The sequence below is a fragment of the Prunus persica genome, chromosome G1 (assembly GCF_000346465.2).
Source record: "Prunus persica cultivar Lovell chromosome G1, Prunus_persica_NCBIv2, whole genome shotgun sequence".
In the NCBI taxonomy this organism is placed as follows: Eukaryota; Viridiplantae; Streptophyta; class Magnoliopsida; order Rosales; family Rosaceae; genus Prunus; species Prunus persica.
In genome coordinates this window covers 39,411,410-39,427,087 of record NC_034009.1, presented here as the reverse complement: position 1 = coordinate 39,427,087, position 15,678 = coordinate 39,411,410, and the positions used below count along the sequence as shown (strand labels likewise).

General features: G+C 36.6%; 2 protein-coding genes across 3 annotated transcripts in view; both read right to left on the bottom strand.

Moving 5' to 3' along the window:
- The window catches only part of LOC18788162 (receptor-like serine/threonine-protein kinase SD1-6), a 22,169-nt gene continuing 6,686 nt past the window's right edge, over nt 196–15,678 (bottom strand). The window contains exons 1-6 of one of the 2 annotated variants that reach the window (XM_020554699.1): nt 1,861–1,953; nt 1,527–1,771; nt 1,213–1,426; nt 889–1,126; nt 651–801; nt 196–561 (exon numbers count right to left, since the gene is read on the bottom strand). In XM_020554699.1, coding sequence (XP_020410288.1) covers nt 253–561; nt 651–801; nt 889–1,126; nt 1,213–1,426; nt 1,527–1,724 — 1,110 coding nt within the window. In that variant the 5' untranslated portion in view covers nt 1,725–1,771; nt 1,861–1,953 and the 3' untranslated portion in view covers nt 196–252. Of the gene's footprint in view, nt 562–650; nt 802–888; nt 1,127–1,212; nt 1,427–1,526; nt 1,772–1,860; nt 1,954–15,678 lie in introns of those variants that run through there. The other variant, XM_020554700.1, reaches the window with a different exon arrangement.
- On the bottom strand, nt 2,820–4,141 carry LOC109946446 (S-locus-specific glycoprotein S6-like). Its single transcript, XM_020554269.1, has 2 exons — nt 3,736–4,141; nt 2,820–3,613 (listed from the first exon to the last, which is right to left on the bottom strand). The coding sequence occupies exons 1-2, from the start codon at nt 4,139–4,141 to the stop codon at nt 2,820–2,822; spliced, it is 1,200 nt and encodes a 399-aa protein (XP_020409858.1).

The window sequence follows — 15,678 nt, the reverse complement described above, 5'->3', positions numbered from 1 at the left end:
TGGATAGACCCATTTCAAAATTGATGTTGGTGCCAACCCATGATTGATTAATTTGGGCTCAATTCTTTTTTGGGTGCTAGAAGGCCCATGATTGTAAGAGACACTTGGGTATAATAAAGAAAAAATAAATGTGGAATTTCTTTTGATGCAAATGCAATAGCAAAAAAACTCTAAAACAGGCAGCGGGAAAAGCTGTAAATGAACTTGGTTATGAACAATTATGCCTTGGAAATTCTAGCTTGCTAGTAATTACTACCTGCCATCTACATCTGAAATCGTTATGTCATTTCTCGATCGATGTCTTTGCCTACTTGAAGATGAATCTGCATCAGTGGAACTTAATTGACTCAAAAATGCAGGTTCTTTTGGAAGAGGCAGAGCAATTGTTTCATTGCTTAGCATCGAAACAACATCTGACATGTTTGGTCGATCCATAGCTCTTTCTTGCACGCACAAAAGACCCATCTGAATGCATCTCGTAACTTCACTGCTTGAACATGAGGCACTCAATGTTGAATCCATCAACTCCATGCTCTTGCCTTCTTTCCAAAAATTCCAAGCCTAAAACAATCGAGTTTCACAAATCTTAGCAAACGTATAAAAAGTGATTAGATGTAGTTGTTTGTGAGGGGTTTGTTAAAGGTGCTTACTCTGCCTAGTAAGTTAAGAGAATGATCAGTTTCAAAGAAGGCTATGTTCTTCTTTCCACTTATGATCTCTAATAAGATCACCCCAAAGCTGAATACATCTGATTTTTCAGAAAAGAGGCCGTCCATTGCATACTCCGGAGACATGTAACCACTAACAATTAGATTAAAAAATGCATTAGACAATTTTGTACCAAAAGAAGAAGATAAAAAAAAACTAGGCAGCATGTAATTTACTTACAATGTACCTACAACCCGATTTGTTTTTCCTCTAGTGTCATCGTCCCCAAAAATCCTTGCCATGCCAAAATCTGAAATTTTCGGGTTCATGTCACTGTCCAACAGAATATTGCTTGTCTTTAAATCGCGGTGAATGATCCGTAATCTTGAGTATCTGTGAAGATAAAGAAGCCCTTGAGCAATCCCTTCAATAATGTGAAAGCGCCTTCTCCAATCCAAAAGTGCCTTTTTGGATGAATCTGCACCCAAGCCAATTCATCTCAAAATGTGAACAAAGATATAATGAAAATTGAAACATGTATAGAACTATAGATCATGGACCAACCAAAAATAAAGGAATCCAGGCTTCTGTTGGGCATGTACTCATAAATTAGTATACTTTCTTCTTCTTCAATGCAACATCCCAAAAGCCTAACCAAATTCCTGTGTTGGAGCTTACAGATTACTGAAACTTCGTTTTTGAACTCATTCAAGCCTTGCCTGGAAATTTTGGACAGCCTTTTCACTGCAAATTCCTGATCTTCTAGAGGCAACTTACCCTGCAGTTTCCATTATGTAAACATGTAGAAGTTTTACTAAGAAAATCTTGACAATGCCCAAAAAAAAAACACACACAAATACAATTAACTGATGGCTTGCCTTATAGACAGGCCCATATCCACCTTCCCCAAGTTTATTAGCCTCTGCAAAGTAATTTGTTGCATTCTTTATTGTGGAAAAACTAAAAAATGGCAAATCTTGATCCTTCTGTCTGCCCAGTTCCATGTTGCTTGCACCTCTAACTTCATCATGATGAATTGGTGACGCATTAGGGGAGCTCATTTGAAATAATCTCATATGATCAGAATCCGCGACGGCATCTCCTCTGCTTGCTAATTGATCTTCTGCTAAAATTACATTGACGTAAACGTCATTTAAGCCTGTTTAATTGCACTTAGCAATGAACTCAATCTTATGACAATCAAACTCAAACCTTTACGTCGCCTTCTCCCACGCAGATAATAGGATAAGGAGATTGTAATAAGAACCAAGAGGAATGCCAAAGGAAGCAAGACAGCCAGCCAGAGTTTCCACTTCTTGCTATCTTGAGAATGAACACAATGCCACCATTTTGTTTATGAAAATAAATACAATTTCTTGTACTCAACAAAAATTAAGTTGAACGAAATTTGCCTAAATTTTTTACCAACAATCCATGAGAAAAGCATGCTATGTTCTTACGTTGTGAATTTGAATAACATAATCAACTATTAGCACCTGTTTTTATAATATTTGAAATGCCATTCTAGATGAACTGGTAAGCTGTTAAATCATTTCAGATTTTTTGAGATTATATGTATAGATAGCCGTCCCACTCCCACATAAAGACAAACGAGTAAACCAAAGAATTCCAAAGCACCTAACACCTTCACATAATAAACAACATAATTATTGACTAAACTATGCACCAGGAAAAGAATTTATATTAATTGATTGTTGCAAAGGATCCCATCACACGGAAAAACGTCGTAATTTATTCGTTTTTATATATATAGTAAACAACCGTAATTCATGTAGTAAGTTATCTTCTTAATTTATCCTTATGGCTAGGAGTCAAGACTTGATAATATAAATAGCAAATTTAAAATAATAATAATAATATACTTTAAAATTTTCTTTTGTCTCATGATGTGATGTATGGTTGAGTAGATTATTATTTGAATGTACTGTTCGATTCATAATTCGACACACATAACATGTTACATTGTCATAAAAAAAAAAATTATTACACAAATGATACAATTCTTCTCCTCTGCGGTTAGTTGTACTTTTGAAATCTCTTTGAGTTGACGATTGAAAGAAGTTAATCAGTATAATTTTTTTTTGGATGTTTGGTCTTAATTCACTATTATAAGTATCCTATGTTGCCAGACGGCGAAAAAGAACATTACTCTATATTGTATAATTCAAGTAGTTGAATTCAAACTTACCACTTGGAGCACGACCCCGGATGTAAACAATCCCTGCCCCCTTCTCTATGATCTTCAACAGATCATGTTTGCTCCCAAAATAGAGTTGACATCCTGGCGGTTGTTCATTCTGAAGTGCAGCGAACGCAGTGCAAGAACAATTGGACTTGCACAAAGTTTCACACTCGGTAGTCCCCGTAGAAATGAAACCAGTACCACTGAAAGTAGATGGCAAAGAACCATTCATCTCATAAAACTTACCATCCCCACACTTGAACGGTATTGAAGTCAAGCACCTACCAGAATTACCACCGGCCGAATCGGCACACAAAGCATGAGGCCTAACAGAAATCTTCCCATCCACCATGAAATACTGGTCCAGGTTTCCGGTGGAAGCCATCACGAACCACATGAGGTCGTAGCTCCTACTGTGGCTAAAATTGTAGTAGGCCTCGTACGCATTAGCATGGTAGCTAAAAGTGTAGTCATTGCTATTATTGTTCTGCCCGGTTGAGTTGTCAAAAATAAACCGGATGCTATGTCCGTCCCAGGAAGCTATGTCCATTTTGGCTCCATCTCCTCGCCAAACCGAAAGCTTCGACAAGTCGTTGCCATCAACGGACAAGGTGAAGAGGCCTCGAGCTGGGTTTTGGGGGCTTGCCCAAGAAACAATAAGGTGAAAGCTGTGGCGGGTTGTGTTTAGGCCATACAACCCAAGTTTCATCCCAGGTAGGTATGTATCACTTGGAAGATCAAAACTTTGCCATATAATAGTACCTGTATGGTCAAAAGAATTAAAATACCATCGTTTTTCAAGGGTCTGAAAGTACAGAAGTATAAATTTTAATGTAACTAAAACTATAAGAATTTGAAGATATTTTTGAAATTTCAGACCATGCCTGTATCAACTTCTTTAAGGACAAAATTTCCAGTGTCAAGAAGTGTTGCACTTGTATTAGTAGTGGCCGCGGCCACACTTCCTGAATTGACTATCAACTGGACTTGTCGCCGGTCGGTGAGAACCAAATTCCCTGTCCGGATTTGAAGGAGGCCGGATGAATCCAATATGGGATTTTCCCGGTCAAGCCAGACAACCTTGCTTCGATCTGCTGTGAACCAAATTCCCAGATAGTGATAGCCCGAAAAGTTTTCGCTGAAGAAGCCAAGCTCGAAAAGTCCACCGGATGAGACCAGGGTTTGATTGTCTCCCAACGTGTCCAAAGATGTGAGTGTGTCCGTTGCAGGATAAGAAAATGAAAAGAAGGTAAAGAATGATATCAAGCAAACAAGAGAGAGGTTAAGCATTGTCACTGTAGAGTTAGAGAATTGGTACAAAGACAATGAGTTAGAGAGGTCTAGATGGAGACACAGCTAGGAGCTAGCTAGCTAGCTTTTTATTTTCTAATTAAGTATGTATAATATGTTTTCCTGTATTCTCATTGACGCAGGTTCATTATAGTCAACTATTTCTTAGTTCTCAAGCCAGATATATATTTGATGATCTTCCATTTCCTTGTCATCATATAATATATATATATATATATATATATATCCGTTGAAAGTTTGAAAGATATATAATGTGAACTCCTGGAGAGTTCTAGGAATAAATCATCAATTCGAAAAATGGATGAGAAGCCAGATGCTTTGAGAGTCCCCTAAGCCTTGGTGGGAAGTCGAGATTGGGGACATGACTATTTCAATTAAAATAGATAACAATTTAATCAATAAACTAGTTAAGTTTAGGTGGACAAATTAATTAAATTTGAAAAAATTAAACATTTATCCAAAGTTCAATCATACTACACCAAACACAGGATAGGAGTAAGACGTGTGCATTCGAGTGCAGTCCCGATCCTATCCAATCCAAAATAACAATCATGTTTGCATATGAAGCATGAAGCACTTCATTGTGTACTTGGTCCTGTTCAGACAAGGCTTGGTCATTAACAACTTTGTTGCCTGGGAAAATCCATTTGCTACCTTCCATCTACTTCTGAAATCGTTATATCATATCCAGAGTGACGTCTTTGCCTACTTGAAGATAATTCTGCATCACTGGATCGACTCAAAAATGCAGGTTCTTTAGGAAGAGGTAGAGCAATTGTTTCGTTGCTTAGCGTTGAAACAACATCTGACATGGTTGGTCGGTCCATAGCTCTTTCTTGCACACACAAAAGACCCATCTGAATGCATCTGGTGACTTCAGTGCTTGAAAAATAATTCCTCAATGTTGGATCCATCAACTCCATGGTCTTGCCTTTTTTCCACAAATCCCAAGCCTACAACAATGAATTCAAAACACTGTAGCAACAAATATACAAACACATACAAAAACGGATTGGATATACTTGAGTGGTTTGTTAAAGATGCTTACTTTGCCTAGCAAGTTTAGAGATTGATCAGCCTCAAAGTAGGATACACTACTACAAAAAGTGAAAAAGACGACCAGAAAACAACGACGGTCTAAGTGAAAACCGTCGTGGTTTATAAAAAGACGACGGTTCTAAAAACACCGTCGTGTAATACAACCTTAGACAACTAAAAAATGGAGTTTCAAATGGCTGTTCAAAAACAACGACGTACATAATTAAACAACCGACGTCTATTTGAAACAGATTTCCGCAGTGTAAAATCAATGCCAACAAAGAACGGCAGAAGTTATGAATCGACCGACGTAGAAAGTAAAGACGACGATTTCAATAAAAACTGCCGTTTTTACTCATAAAATAACACGACGAGGTTTTCGTATAAGACGCCGTATAATTACAAACAAATCCACGGCTTTAAAATACAAAATATCGCCGTATTAAATTAATTTACAACGACGGAAAATATAAATATATCGACGTCATTCTCGTATAGTTCTACTACGTTATCTTTAAATCGTACAATAAAATTTATCGTCGTATTTATTCATTTTATACGTCGTACCTTTAATTTTAACGGTCGTCTTAATAAGAATTTTTGTTAACAATTTTTTTCTTTGATTTTCTTATCCTACGTCGGTAGATCTACTTAATGACAAGAATTGAAATAACCACGACGGTTTATATAGAACACCGCCGACATAATCAGTTTTGTCTGAGATCCCAAGGGTTACGAAATCTTACCAGATGGAACTCTGTTCCACATCATAATCTTAACAGATGACACAGATTTGCAAATATTGCGTCGTGTTAGTTTACAAATTCTAGAACATTAATTTCCCTCATTTTAAATTTCCTCGGGAAAGAAAAATCTATTTATCACGCTTTGGAATTGAAAACTAAAACTGAAAGAATACGGGAAAAAAAACTCCATTTATAATTTAAAATTAAAATCCACGTCGGTTGTAGTACACTTAACGACGTTTAACAAAATAATCTACGTCGGTAATTATAAATCTACCGCCATCGTAACTTAATATAGACGACGAGAAAAGACGACGGTAGAACAGAAAACCGCCGTTGTTTCATTTTCTTTAACATATCTTTCTGCAGGACTTGTGTAGTTCAAAGCATTGACAATGTCTTCATCATATCTCCCAGAAACTACTGATTCAATTGCTCATGCTTTAGAGGCCATCTGAAGCCATTTCTATTCTTTATCGCATTCTTGAAACCCATCTTCTTCTTCTGAAGCTCTACGGATAAAGGAAGAGGCTATCACAATAAATCCGACGGATCTTCTTAGGCAAGAAAATCAAGCAGAGGATCAGGCACATCTGATCTTCAGATTTCCCTGAGAAGCGAACTTTCCTTCGACAGCGAGTGGAGGCCAGGCTTGCATCTCTTTTGATGGAAAGCAAGGAGTATTCAGAAGCACTAAGTGTCCTATCAGGCTTGATCAAGGAAGTGAGAAGGCTAGTTGACAAGCTTCTTCTTGTGGACATATATTTGATGCGAGTAAGCTCAATTTCTCTTTGAGAAAACATCCAAATTATTATCTTTGAGACATGAGAGACTGAGAGAGGAAGAACTTGGAACCTTAAATGTAAACCGAACAAACAAACCGCCGTTTAAATTGTAAAATCAACGTCGGTATGATCGACGTATATTACAGAAATCCACGTCGGTAAATTAATAAAAACGACGTGTTAAATAATATACCATGACGCGAGTTATTACTTATGTACTTTAATTTTTGAGTTTACTACGACGGTACCTACAAACTACTGTCGTATTTATTTACCACGTCCGAAGTTAAATGTACCGTCGTATTTTGTAATTTATACGTCGTAGTTATATGTAACCGCCATATTATTTTTTTGAAATGGTTTTATATGTAAGCAACTTTTCGTCTACTTGACTTACACATTTGTTGTTTTTATATTCTTATTTTATTTAAATCTGTCATCCAAAAAAGAAACTTTACATATTGCAGAATATTAATTTCCTTCGTTTTAAATTTCCTCTGGAAAAAAAACTCTATTTATAACGCACTGTAATTGAAAAATAAACTGAAAGGTCACGGGAAAAAAAATTCTATTCATAATTTAAAAATTAAAATCCACGTCGGTTATATTAAACATAACGACGTTAAATGAAATGATTCCACGTCGAATGAAAAATATTGCGTCGTTTTAGTTAAAAACGACGTAGTTAAATGTAACCGCCGTATTATTTTTTTGAAATGGTTTTATATGTAAGCAACTTTTCGACTTACACATGCACTGTTTCCAAACCCGATTAAAAATTTCAATCTCCCAGAGAAACCTTTTCGTCTTTTTTCCTTGTCAGAGCATTGTCAGAGTTTCTCATCGTCTTCCTCTCGTCTTCTTCGTCGTCTCTGAACTTAAACATCGATCATCTTCCTCTTGCTTTCATTGCACGCAAAAGGTAAGCTTTCATTTTCACTATTTTGGTTACTGTTTTGCATGCTCATACGTTTTTTGTTTGAAAAATCTTTTTACCTTTTTTCTGGCCAAAATCATTTTACTTCTTTCCAAGTTTGATAAAATATACAGACAAAGAGAGAAAGTTTCCAACTTTGAAGACAACTACATCAACTAAATAAGACGACGGTAGACCACGACGGTTCGTCAGTTGTTCTAGCGTCGTCTGAAAATTGACAAAGTTGTTTTTAAAATAATAGTCTTTTTTTATATGCTTGTTTAATTGCAGGTTTGATTTCGCTGAACAATGGTTTTTGTTTTTCCCTTATTTGATAAAATATAAAGAAAAAGAAACTAGGGTTGGTATCTAATATAGACGATAAAATATAAATAATAGTTTACCACGACGGTGTATTACTATTGACGTCGTGTGAACATATATACCACGACGTTATATAAATAATGGTTTTAAACATTTATTACGTCTGAGATTATTTCATTGCGTCGTCTAAAATCATATCATACGTCGTATTTTTTTAATACCGTCGTTTGTGTTCTTAATGTTTTCCTGAAATATTTTCACTTGCAGTTTTGTCTGTTAAAATGGTTTCTCAACAACAAACTAAGGATTCTGGCTCCAAGAAGCTTGGAATGGTAGCTCCTCAAGATAAGTCTTCGAAGGAGATGAAGTCTTCGAAGAAGATGAAGTTTGCTTCATCATCTGCTGAGACAGAACAAACCAGCCAGACAACAATCTCAGATGATTCAAAGACTGGTCGAGGTATGAGCACAATGCCTCGTGTTGTGAAGAGAAAGCTTCAGAAACTGAGGCCAATTGTTGAGTACAATAAAAGGGGGAAAGGTGTTGGCCAAGCACATATTGAGATGCAGTCGTATATTGGTGTGTTGGCACGCTCCAGGATCCCACTTGTGGACAAGAAATGGTCCCAAATCCCCAAGGATATAAAGGAGCAGATTTGGGAAGCAGTTGACATGGCTTTTGTCGTAGGCCAAGGGGGCAAGACCTCTGTTTTAGCTTCTGCTTCCAAGAAATGGAAGGATTTCAAGTCTACACTAACGAGGCATTATATCCTTCCATACACCAATGACAGGGAGAAATTAAGCCAACCCCCTGAAACATATAAATTCATAGAGAAAGCACAATGGGATGCCTTTGTAGCTTCAAGGCTATCCAAAGATTTTGAGTCTGTGCATTCTCAACATGCACAGATTAGGGAGAAACTCGAGTACAATCATCGATTGTCTCGAAAAGGATATGCTGGATTGGAGGATCAATTGGAGGAAACCATGCCTGGGGTAGAAATTGATCGATCTACCTTATGGAAGAGAGCTAGACAGGACAAACATGGTAACATCCCTGATCCAAAGGTGGCAGAGAAAGCAAAATTAATTGTAAGCCTACTATCACTCTGTTTTAAATTTTTATTAAACTGTGAATTATTCTTATTACGTCGTATGTTATATTTTCGTCGTGTGAATGATATTACCACGTCGAAAAGTTTTTAAAAACGTCGTTAAAGGTCTAAATAGGAATCACTACTATGTTTTCTGTAATTACAGCATAAGACGTCGGTGGTTCATTTTCGCGTCGTGTGAATGATATTACCACGTCGAAAATTTTTTAAAAACGTCGTTAACGGTCTAAATAGGAATCACTACTCTGTTATCTTTAATTATAGCATAAGACGTCGGTTGTTTATTCATTTCGTCGTTTTAAATAAATAACCACGTCGGTATAACTACCGTCGTGATAAGTTATAATAACGTCGGTTTATACGTTATTGCGTCGTGTGAAATTATATAATACGTCGTTTGTACATAAATAACCGTCGTGTGTTTTTTTGTTTATCTTTTTTTAGGATGAATTGCAGAAACAAGTCTCGGAAGGCAAAGTCAGAGTAGATGGCAGCAATGATGTGCTGACCATGGCTTTGGGCCCCGAGCATCCAGGCAGACTGAGGGGAGTTGGTGCTGGTGTTTCCCCAAGGCAATATTTCAATTTGCCCAAACCACAGAGGGTGAGCTTTGACGACCGTTTGAAGGACAGTTTAAGAGTTCTCCTTCAAGAAGAGACTAAAAAGATGGAGGTTAAGGCAAGGGAAGAGGCCTTAAGGATGGAGGCTAGGACAAAACAATTGGTAGAGGCTGAGAGGGAGCATTTCCTGAGTCAGCTTTCCCAATTAATTCCCAATTTTGATCCAAGCATGCTTAAACCAAGAATTAGCCAAAGCCCCAAAAATCCAATGTCTGACAAAGCTAGCTGCTCTGGAGGTGATGTGAGATCCCTACATTTGGAGGATGATACTGCCAAAATGGGGAAACATCAGCCAGATGAAGAGAAGGAAGAAGAAAAAAGAGATGAAGAGAAGGAAGAAGAAAAGGAGAAAGAAGATGAAGAAAAGCATGACGACAAGGTATGTTCACATAACTTTGCCTTTTTTATTTGTTTTTCAAAATTTCAGACGTCGATATTTTTATTTAATCCGTCGTTTGTTTAAAACTTAGACGGCGGAATTTTTTTAAGACGTAATAAAATATTTAAACGACGGTTTTTGCACCGTCGTTTAAATGGTTTCAGACGACGCTTTATTCATAAAACCGTCGTCTTTATTGAATTACCACGACAGTTTTTTCACCGTCGTTTAAATACTTTTAAGACGACGTTTTATTACTTAAACCGTCGTCTTTATTGAATTACCACGTCATTTTTTTTATTTCTTTAAACAGGTTATTGAAGTTGGTGCTTATTCAAAAATGGAGGCGCCATCTTCTTTAAAAACCCTTTGTCGTTTTGTGGAAACGACACTCCTGCCTGAGGATAAGACAGTCCAATTTACAATTGATAAGGAGGTGTTTGGTGGTGAGCGCGATACCTTCCTCCTGCCTGAAGATATTACACAATTTGCAGGCATGGAAGAAATTGGAGCTACTGTATTGGCTGTATATATGAGGTTTGTACTTCTAAAATAATAACTCGTTGGTTTATATATTGCGTCGTCTTAACTAACTAACCACGTCGTCTTAACTAACAACCGTCGTGATAAATATATTATAACGTCCTCATCTATTTCAGTACGTCGTGTGAAATATTATAATACGTCGTTTTTTTATACATAACCGTCGTGTTTTGTGTGCTGACTTGTTTATATTATTTTATTTGTTTAGGTACTTACACGATGTTTTGAAAAAAGCCAATATGTGCAGTATGGTTGGCTTTATCGACCCTGCTACAGTTAGTGCCAACTCTGGCACAATAACTGAAAGATCACGACTCGTAGCAGCTCGACTTCAGAAGACAGACGGTGAACAGATTTTCATGATGCCTTACAATCCAGGGTTAGTCTCCTTAGGATTTTGTTTTTAAGATTTTCAATAAATGACAGCTTATAAACTAACCACGTCGGTGTTTTATTTTATTTAGTCGTTTGAAACTACTAACCACGTCGGTATTTATTTATCGTCGTGATAAATATATAATGTCGTCGTTAGCTACTTTACTTCGTCGTGTGAAATACTATAATACGTCGTTTTTGTAAATAACCGTCGTTTTTATATTAATTTTGTGCAGCCGTCATTGGATTTTGCTGATTGTAAGAGCAAAGAGAGAAACCGTCTATTTTCTGGATCCTCTGCCAGGAAATCGTGTGGTCGATGAAGAGGCCAAAAACATCGTGAACAGTGCTTTAAAAATATATAATACCCACATAGCCCGAGCAGGACGTAAAAATGTAATTTGGAAAACTCTCTCAGGCACACCAAAGCAACCCAGCAATGTCGAATGCGGGTATTATGTAATGCGCTTCATGAGGGACATTATCATGGATCCTTCCTTGGGGTTTGAGAATAAGGTAAGAAGAAATTACCTTCATACATTTCACGTCGTTTTTTGTATTATCAACGACGGTCGTGTAAAATTAACGTCGTTGAATGGATATACTACGTCGGTTATGAAAAATATCGTCGTCTGTGATTGAATTTCTTTTTATTTATAAACCCTAATAGTCATTGTTTATGCAGTATGCCAAGGGAAACCAGGAAGCTTCATACCCCCAAGAAGCCATTGATGAAGTCCGGAATGAATGGGCAGAGTTTGTTTTCCAAATTATTAAACAGGGCAATTATTGAACACTTGATATTTATGTATAATGTACCAATTTTCTCTATAATATGTAATGTAAAAATTTGTTGAGGTTTTCTTAAATTAAAAAAAAAAACAAACATACAAATTGCTTAACCGACGTGTAATACTTTTCCAACGACCTAATAAAGTCAATAACCGTCGTATTTTGTTGTTGCGTGTTTTAAACAAATACGACGTAAAAAAATAGTTAGACGACGTTCTTTGAACAATTGAGTCGTTAATGGTTTACAATATCTTCAATTTCTTAAGGGTTCAGGGTATAATCGACGACGTTTATGTAACGACTGCGGTTAAGTCGTAAAATATATATTTTACGTCGTATAGTTAAATAGCCGCCATGGTTTCTCATTTTAACGACGTCATTTTAACGACTTAGTAGTCTATTACAATTTACAACGTCTACAATTTATTTAACACCGACGTGGTTTGTTGTATGGTAAGAATATTTTATTATTTTTATATCAAAATATTCAAAATAAATATAAAATAAATCAGAAAATTGAAAAGTCAACTCCTATGAAGTCATTGATATATTTTCTTCCACATAAACCTTGAAAAAATTCATTTTGAATAACAAAAATTTAAAATGACCATCCAAAACAAAATTGTTTTGATGAGTCATAAAATCACTTCTAGTTTTATGGTTTAGGGTTTAGAGTCTAGGGTTTAGAGATTAGGGTTGTTATTTATTGGGGTTTATTTTTAAAGTATAATTTTTGGGTAGTCTATGTTATATGTTAGGCTTTAAAACCATAAAACCTTTTATAAACTTAATTTTTTAAATTGTATAATTTAATTTTATGGGTTTAGTGTATTAATTTTTAACGACGGTGGTTGGGTCGTGGAATACATATTTTACGTCGTACAGTAAAACATACGACATGGTTTACGCTTTAAACGACGTTATTTTAATATGTAAGTCGGTTTATATAATTTACAACGTCTTTAATTTCTTAACACCGACGTGGTTTTTCAGTCGTCGTTATATAAAAAATTCAAAATAAATTTAAAATTAATCCGAAAAATGAACGGCCTTACGTTCTTAATCCGAAAAATGAAGTTTCCGTCGTGGAATATTAAATTTACGTCGGTACTTGTAGAACTTTCGCCTTGGTTTTTCTTTCGACGTTTTATAACGCGCGCGCTCTAAAAATTTTCGCGCGACCTAAATTTTTTTAGATTTGGCTCTTATTCTTATACTTTGATCCCTGAAACCTAAAATTTCAGATTTCACGCGACATAACATTTCGCTCTCTCACTTCTGCTCTAATTAAAAGTTGCACTCTCCAGGCTCGTCGAATCTGTGAGCTCGTCCAACCTGTAAGTACAAACCCTATCTTCCCCTTGTAAATTCATTGAATGATATTAGGTTGTTTTGTTAAAGGTTTTAGGTATATGCTTTGCGATCTGTTAATAATGTGCTTATAGGTATGGGTTCATGGATTTTCTGTTTAATGGGTTCATGACAAGATCAAATAAAGGTGTACTTTTGCTGGAAATCAACACAAAAAGACACATCACCAACTTCCAAATGATTTCCAGCAAAAGGACACCTTTATTTGATCTTGTCATTTTCCGCTCTGGAGAAGGTGCAAAGTGCACCAATGCTTATAGGTATGGGTTCATGGATTTTCTGTTTAATGGGTTCATGGATTACATTATCTGTTATGTTGAATTGGGAATGGATTTAATTTTGTCGTATCTTTTAATCACCCTATGTTATGTTGAATTGGGAATGGATTTATTGTTTTCATGCTTGGTTTCATGTATATGTTGGTTTCTTGCTTGGTTTCATATATATGTTGTGTTCTTAATGGGTTTTGTGTTCTTGAAAATAAACTGAGACACGACGAATTTTAAGGCGTACGACGACGATTACACGACGGTGTTTTTAAACTACCGTCGTTGTATTACTTATACACGACGGTTTTTTCATAAACCGTCGTTTGTATTACGTATAATAGACGACGTCTGTTGAAAATCCGTCGTCTATATATGCCAAATACGTCTGTTTTTGATTAAAACCCGTCGTCTCTGTTGTTTATTACTTGCGATTAGATCATTGTATAATCTGCTATAGTGATGGTCATTGCCTGTATTTTCACTTTATTATAGATAATAGGTTATAGTGTCGGAGATGGATAAGTCATGGATGCACTCGGATAGAAGATCGAAGGCATATGAGTTTGGGGTGGAAGCATTTTTGAACTTTGCTGTAGAAAATCTTCTAACTACAACACATATCCGTTGTCCATGTGTTAAATGTGTTAATTTGAAGTTGTTTGGGGTTGGAATTATAAGGGATCACTTATACTTTAATGGAATTGACCAAAGCTATAAGAATTGGACATTTCACGGAGAACCTTGGGAAGCAACTACTAATGCTAGCAGAAATGTTGAAGAAGATGATGGCCATAGTAGGTACAGTTTTGTGTCTGAAGAAATTGATATGGATGATAATGATTTTGGTGATTTTGGTTCGGATCCGTATGAGTTTGCCAATGTGATTGGGGATGGAGATCAACCAGTGTACCCTGGTTGTAGAAAGTACACGAAGTTATCGGCATTAGTGAAGTTGTATAATTTGAAGGCAAAACATGGGATGAGTGATGTCTGTTTTACAGAATTATTGATACTTCAAGGCGATTTGCTTCCAGAAGGAAATACAATACCAACCTCCATGTATGAGGCTAAAAAGACTTTGTGTGCATTGGGGCTGAGTTATGAGAAAATGCACGCATGCCCCAATGATTGCATCTTGTATAGGAAGGAGTATGAGGATTCAACTAATTGTCCTACTTGTGGTATCTCAAGGTAGAAGGAAGGCAAAGATGCAATCTTGAAAGAGGGTGTGCCAGCGAAGGTGGTGTGGTATTTTCCCCCAATTCCAAGGTTTAAAAGGATGTTTCAATCACATGAGACAGCTAAGAGTTTGACTTGGTGGCATGTTGCTAGAAAATCAATTGACGGTCAGATGTCTCATCCGGCGGATTCCCCGTCTTGGAAACTTCTTGATGATAAATGGCCTGAGTTTGGTAATGAGCCGAGAAACTTGAGATTGGCTCTTTCATCTGATGGATTCAATCCCCACAGTTCTCTAAGTAGCAGATATAGTTGTTGGCCGGTTATCTTAGTTACATATAATCTCCCTCCATGGCTGTGCATGAAACGAAAGTTCATGATGTTAACCTTATTGATTTCCGGTCCTAAACAACCCGGAAATGATATAGACGTCTACTTGGAGCCTTTGATTGATGATTTAAAATCCTTGTGGGTTGGGATTAGAGGAGTGTATGATGCACATAATGGAGAATACTTTACACTCAGAGCTGCATTAATGTGGACAATTAATGATTTCCCCGCCTATGGAAACTTATCTGGTTGTGTTGTTAAAGGATATAAAGCTTGTCCAATATGCGGCGATGATACACCTAGTCACAGGTTGAAAAATGGCCACAAAATTTGTTACATTGGGCATAGAAAATGGTTACCAATCAATCATCCATATAGGAGGCAACGTGCAGCTTTTAATGGGAAACCTGAATATGGCATACCTCCAGAGCCATTAACCGGAGAAGAAGTGCTGCATATGGTTGAAAATGGTGACAGAGTTTGTTGGAAGAAGAAATCAATATTCTTTGATCTCGAGTATTGGAAATACCTTCCTGTGAGGCATGCCCTAGATGTTATGCACATTGAGAAGAATGTTTGCGATAGTATCATTGGTACATTGCTGGAGATCCCTGGAAAAAATAAAGATGGGATTGCTGCTCGATTAGATTTATTGAACATGGGGGTCAAAACTGATTTGCAACCCGAGTATGGAGAAAGACGTACTCGTTTGCCTCCTGGGCCTTGGATTTGTCA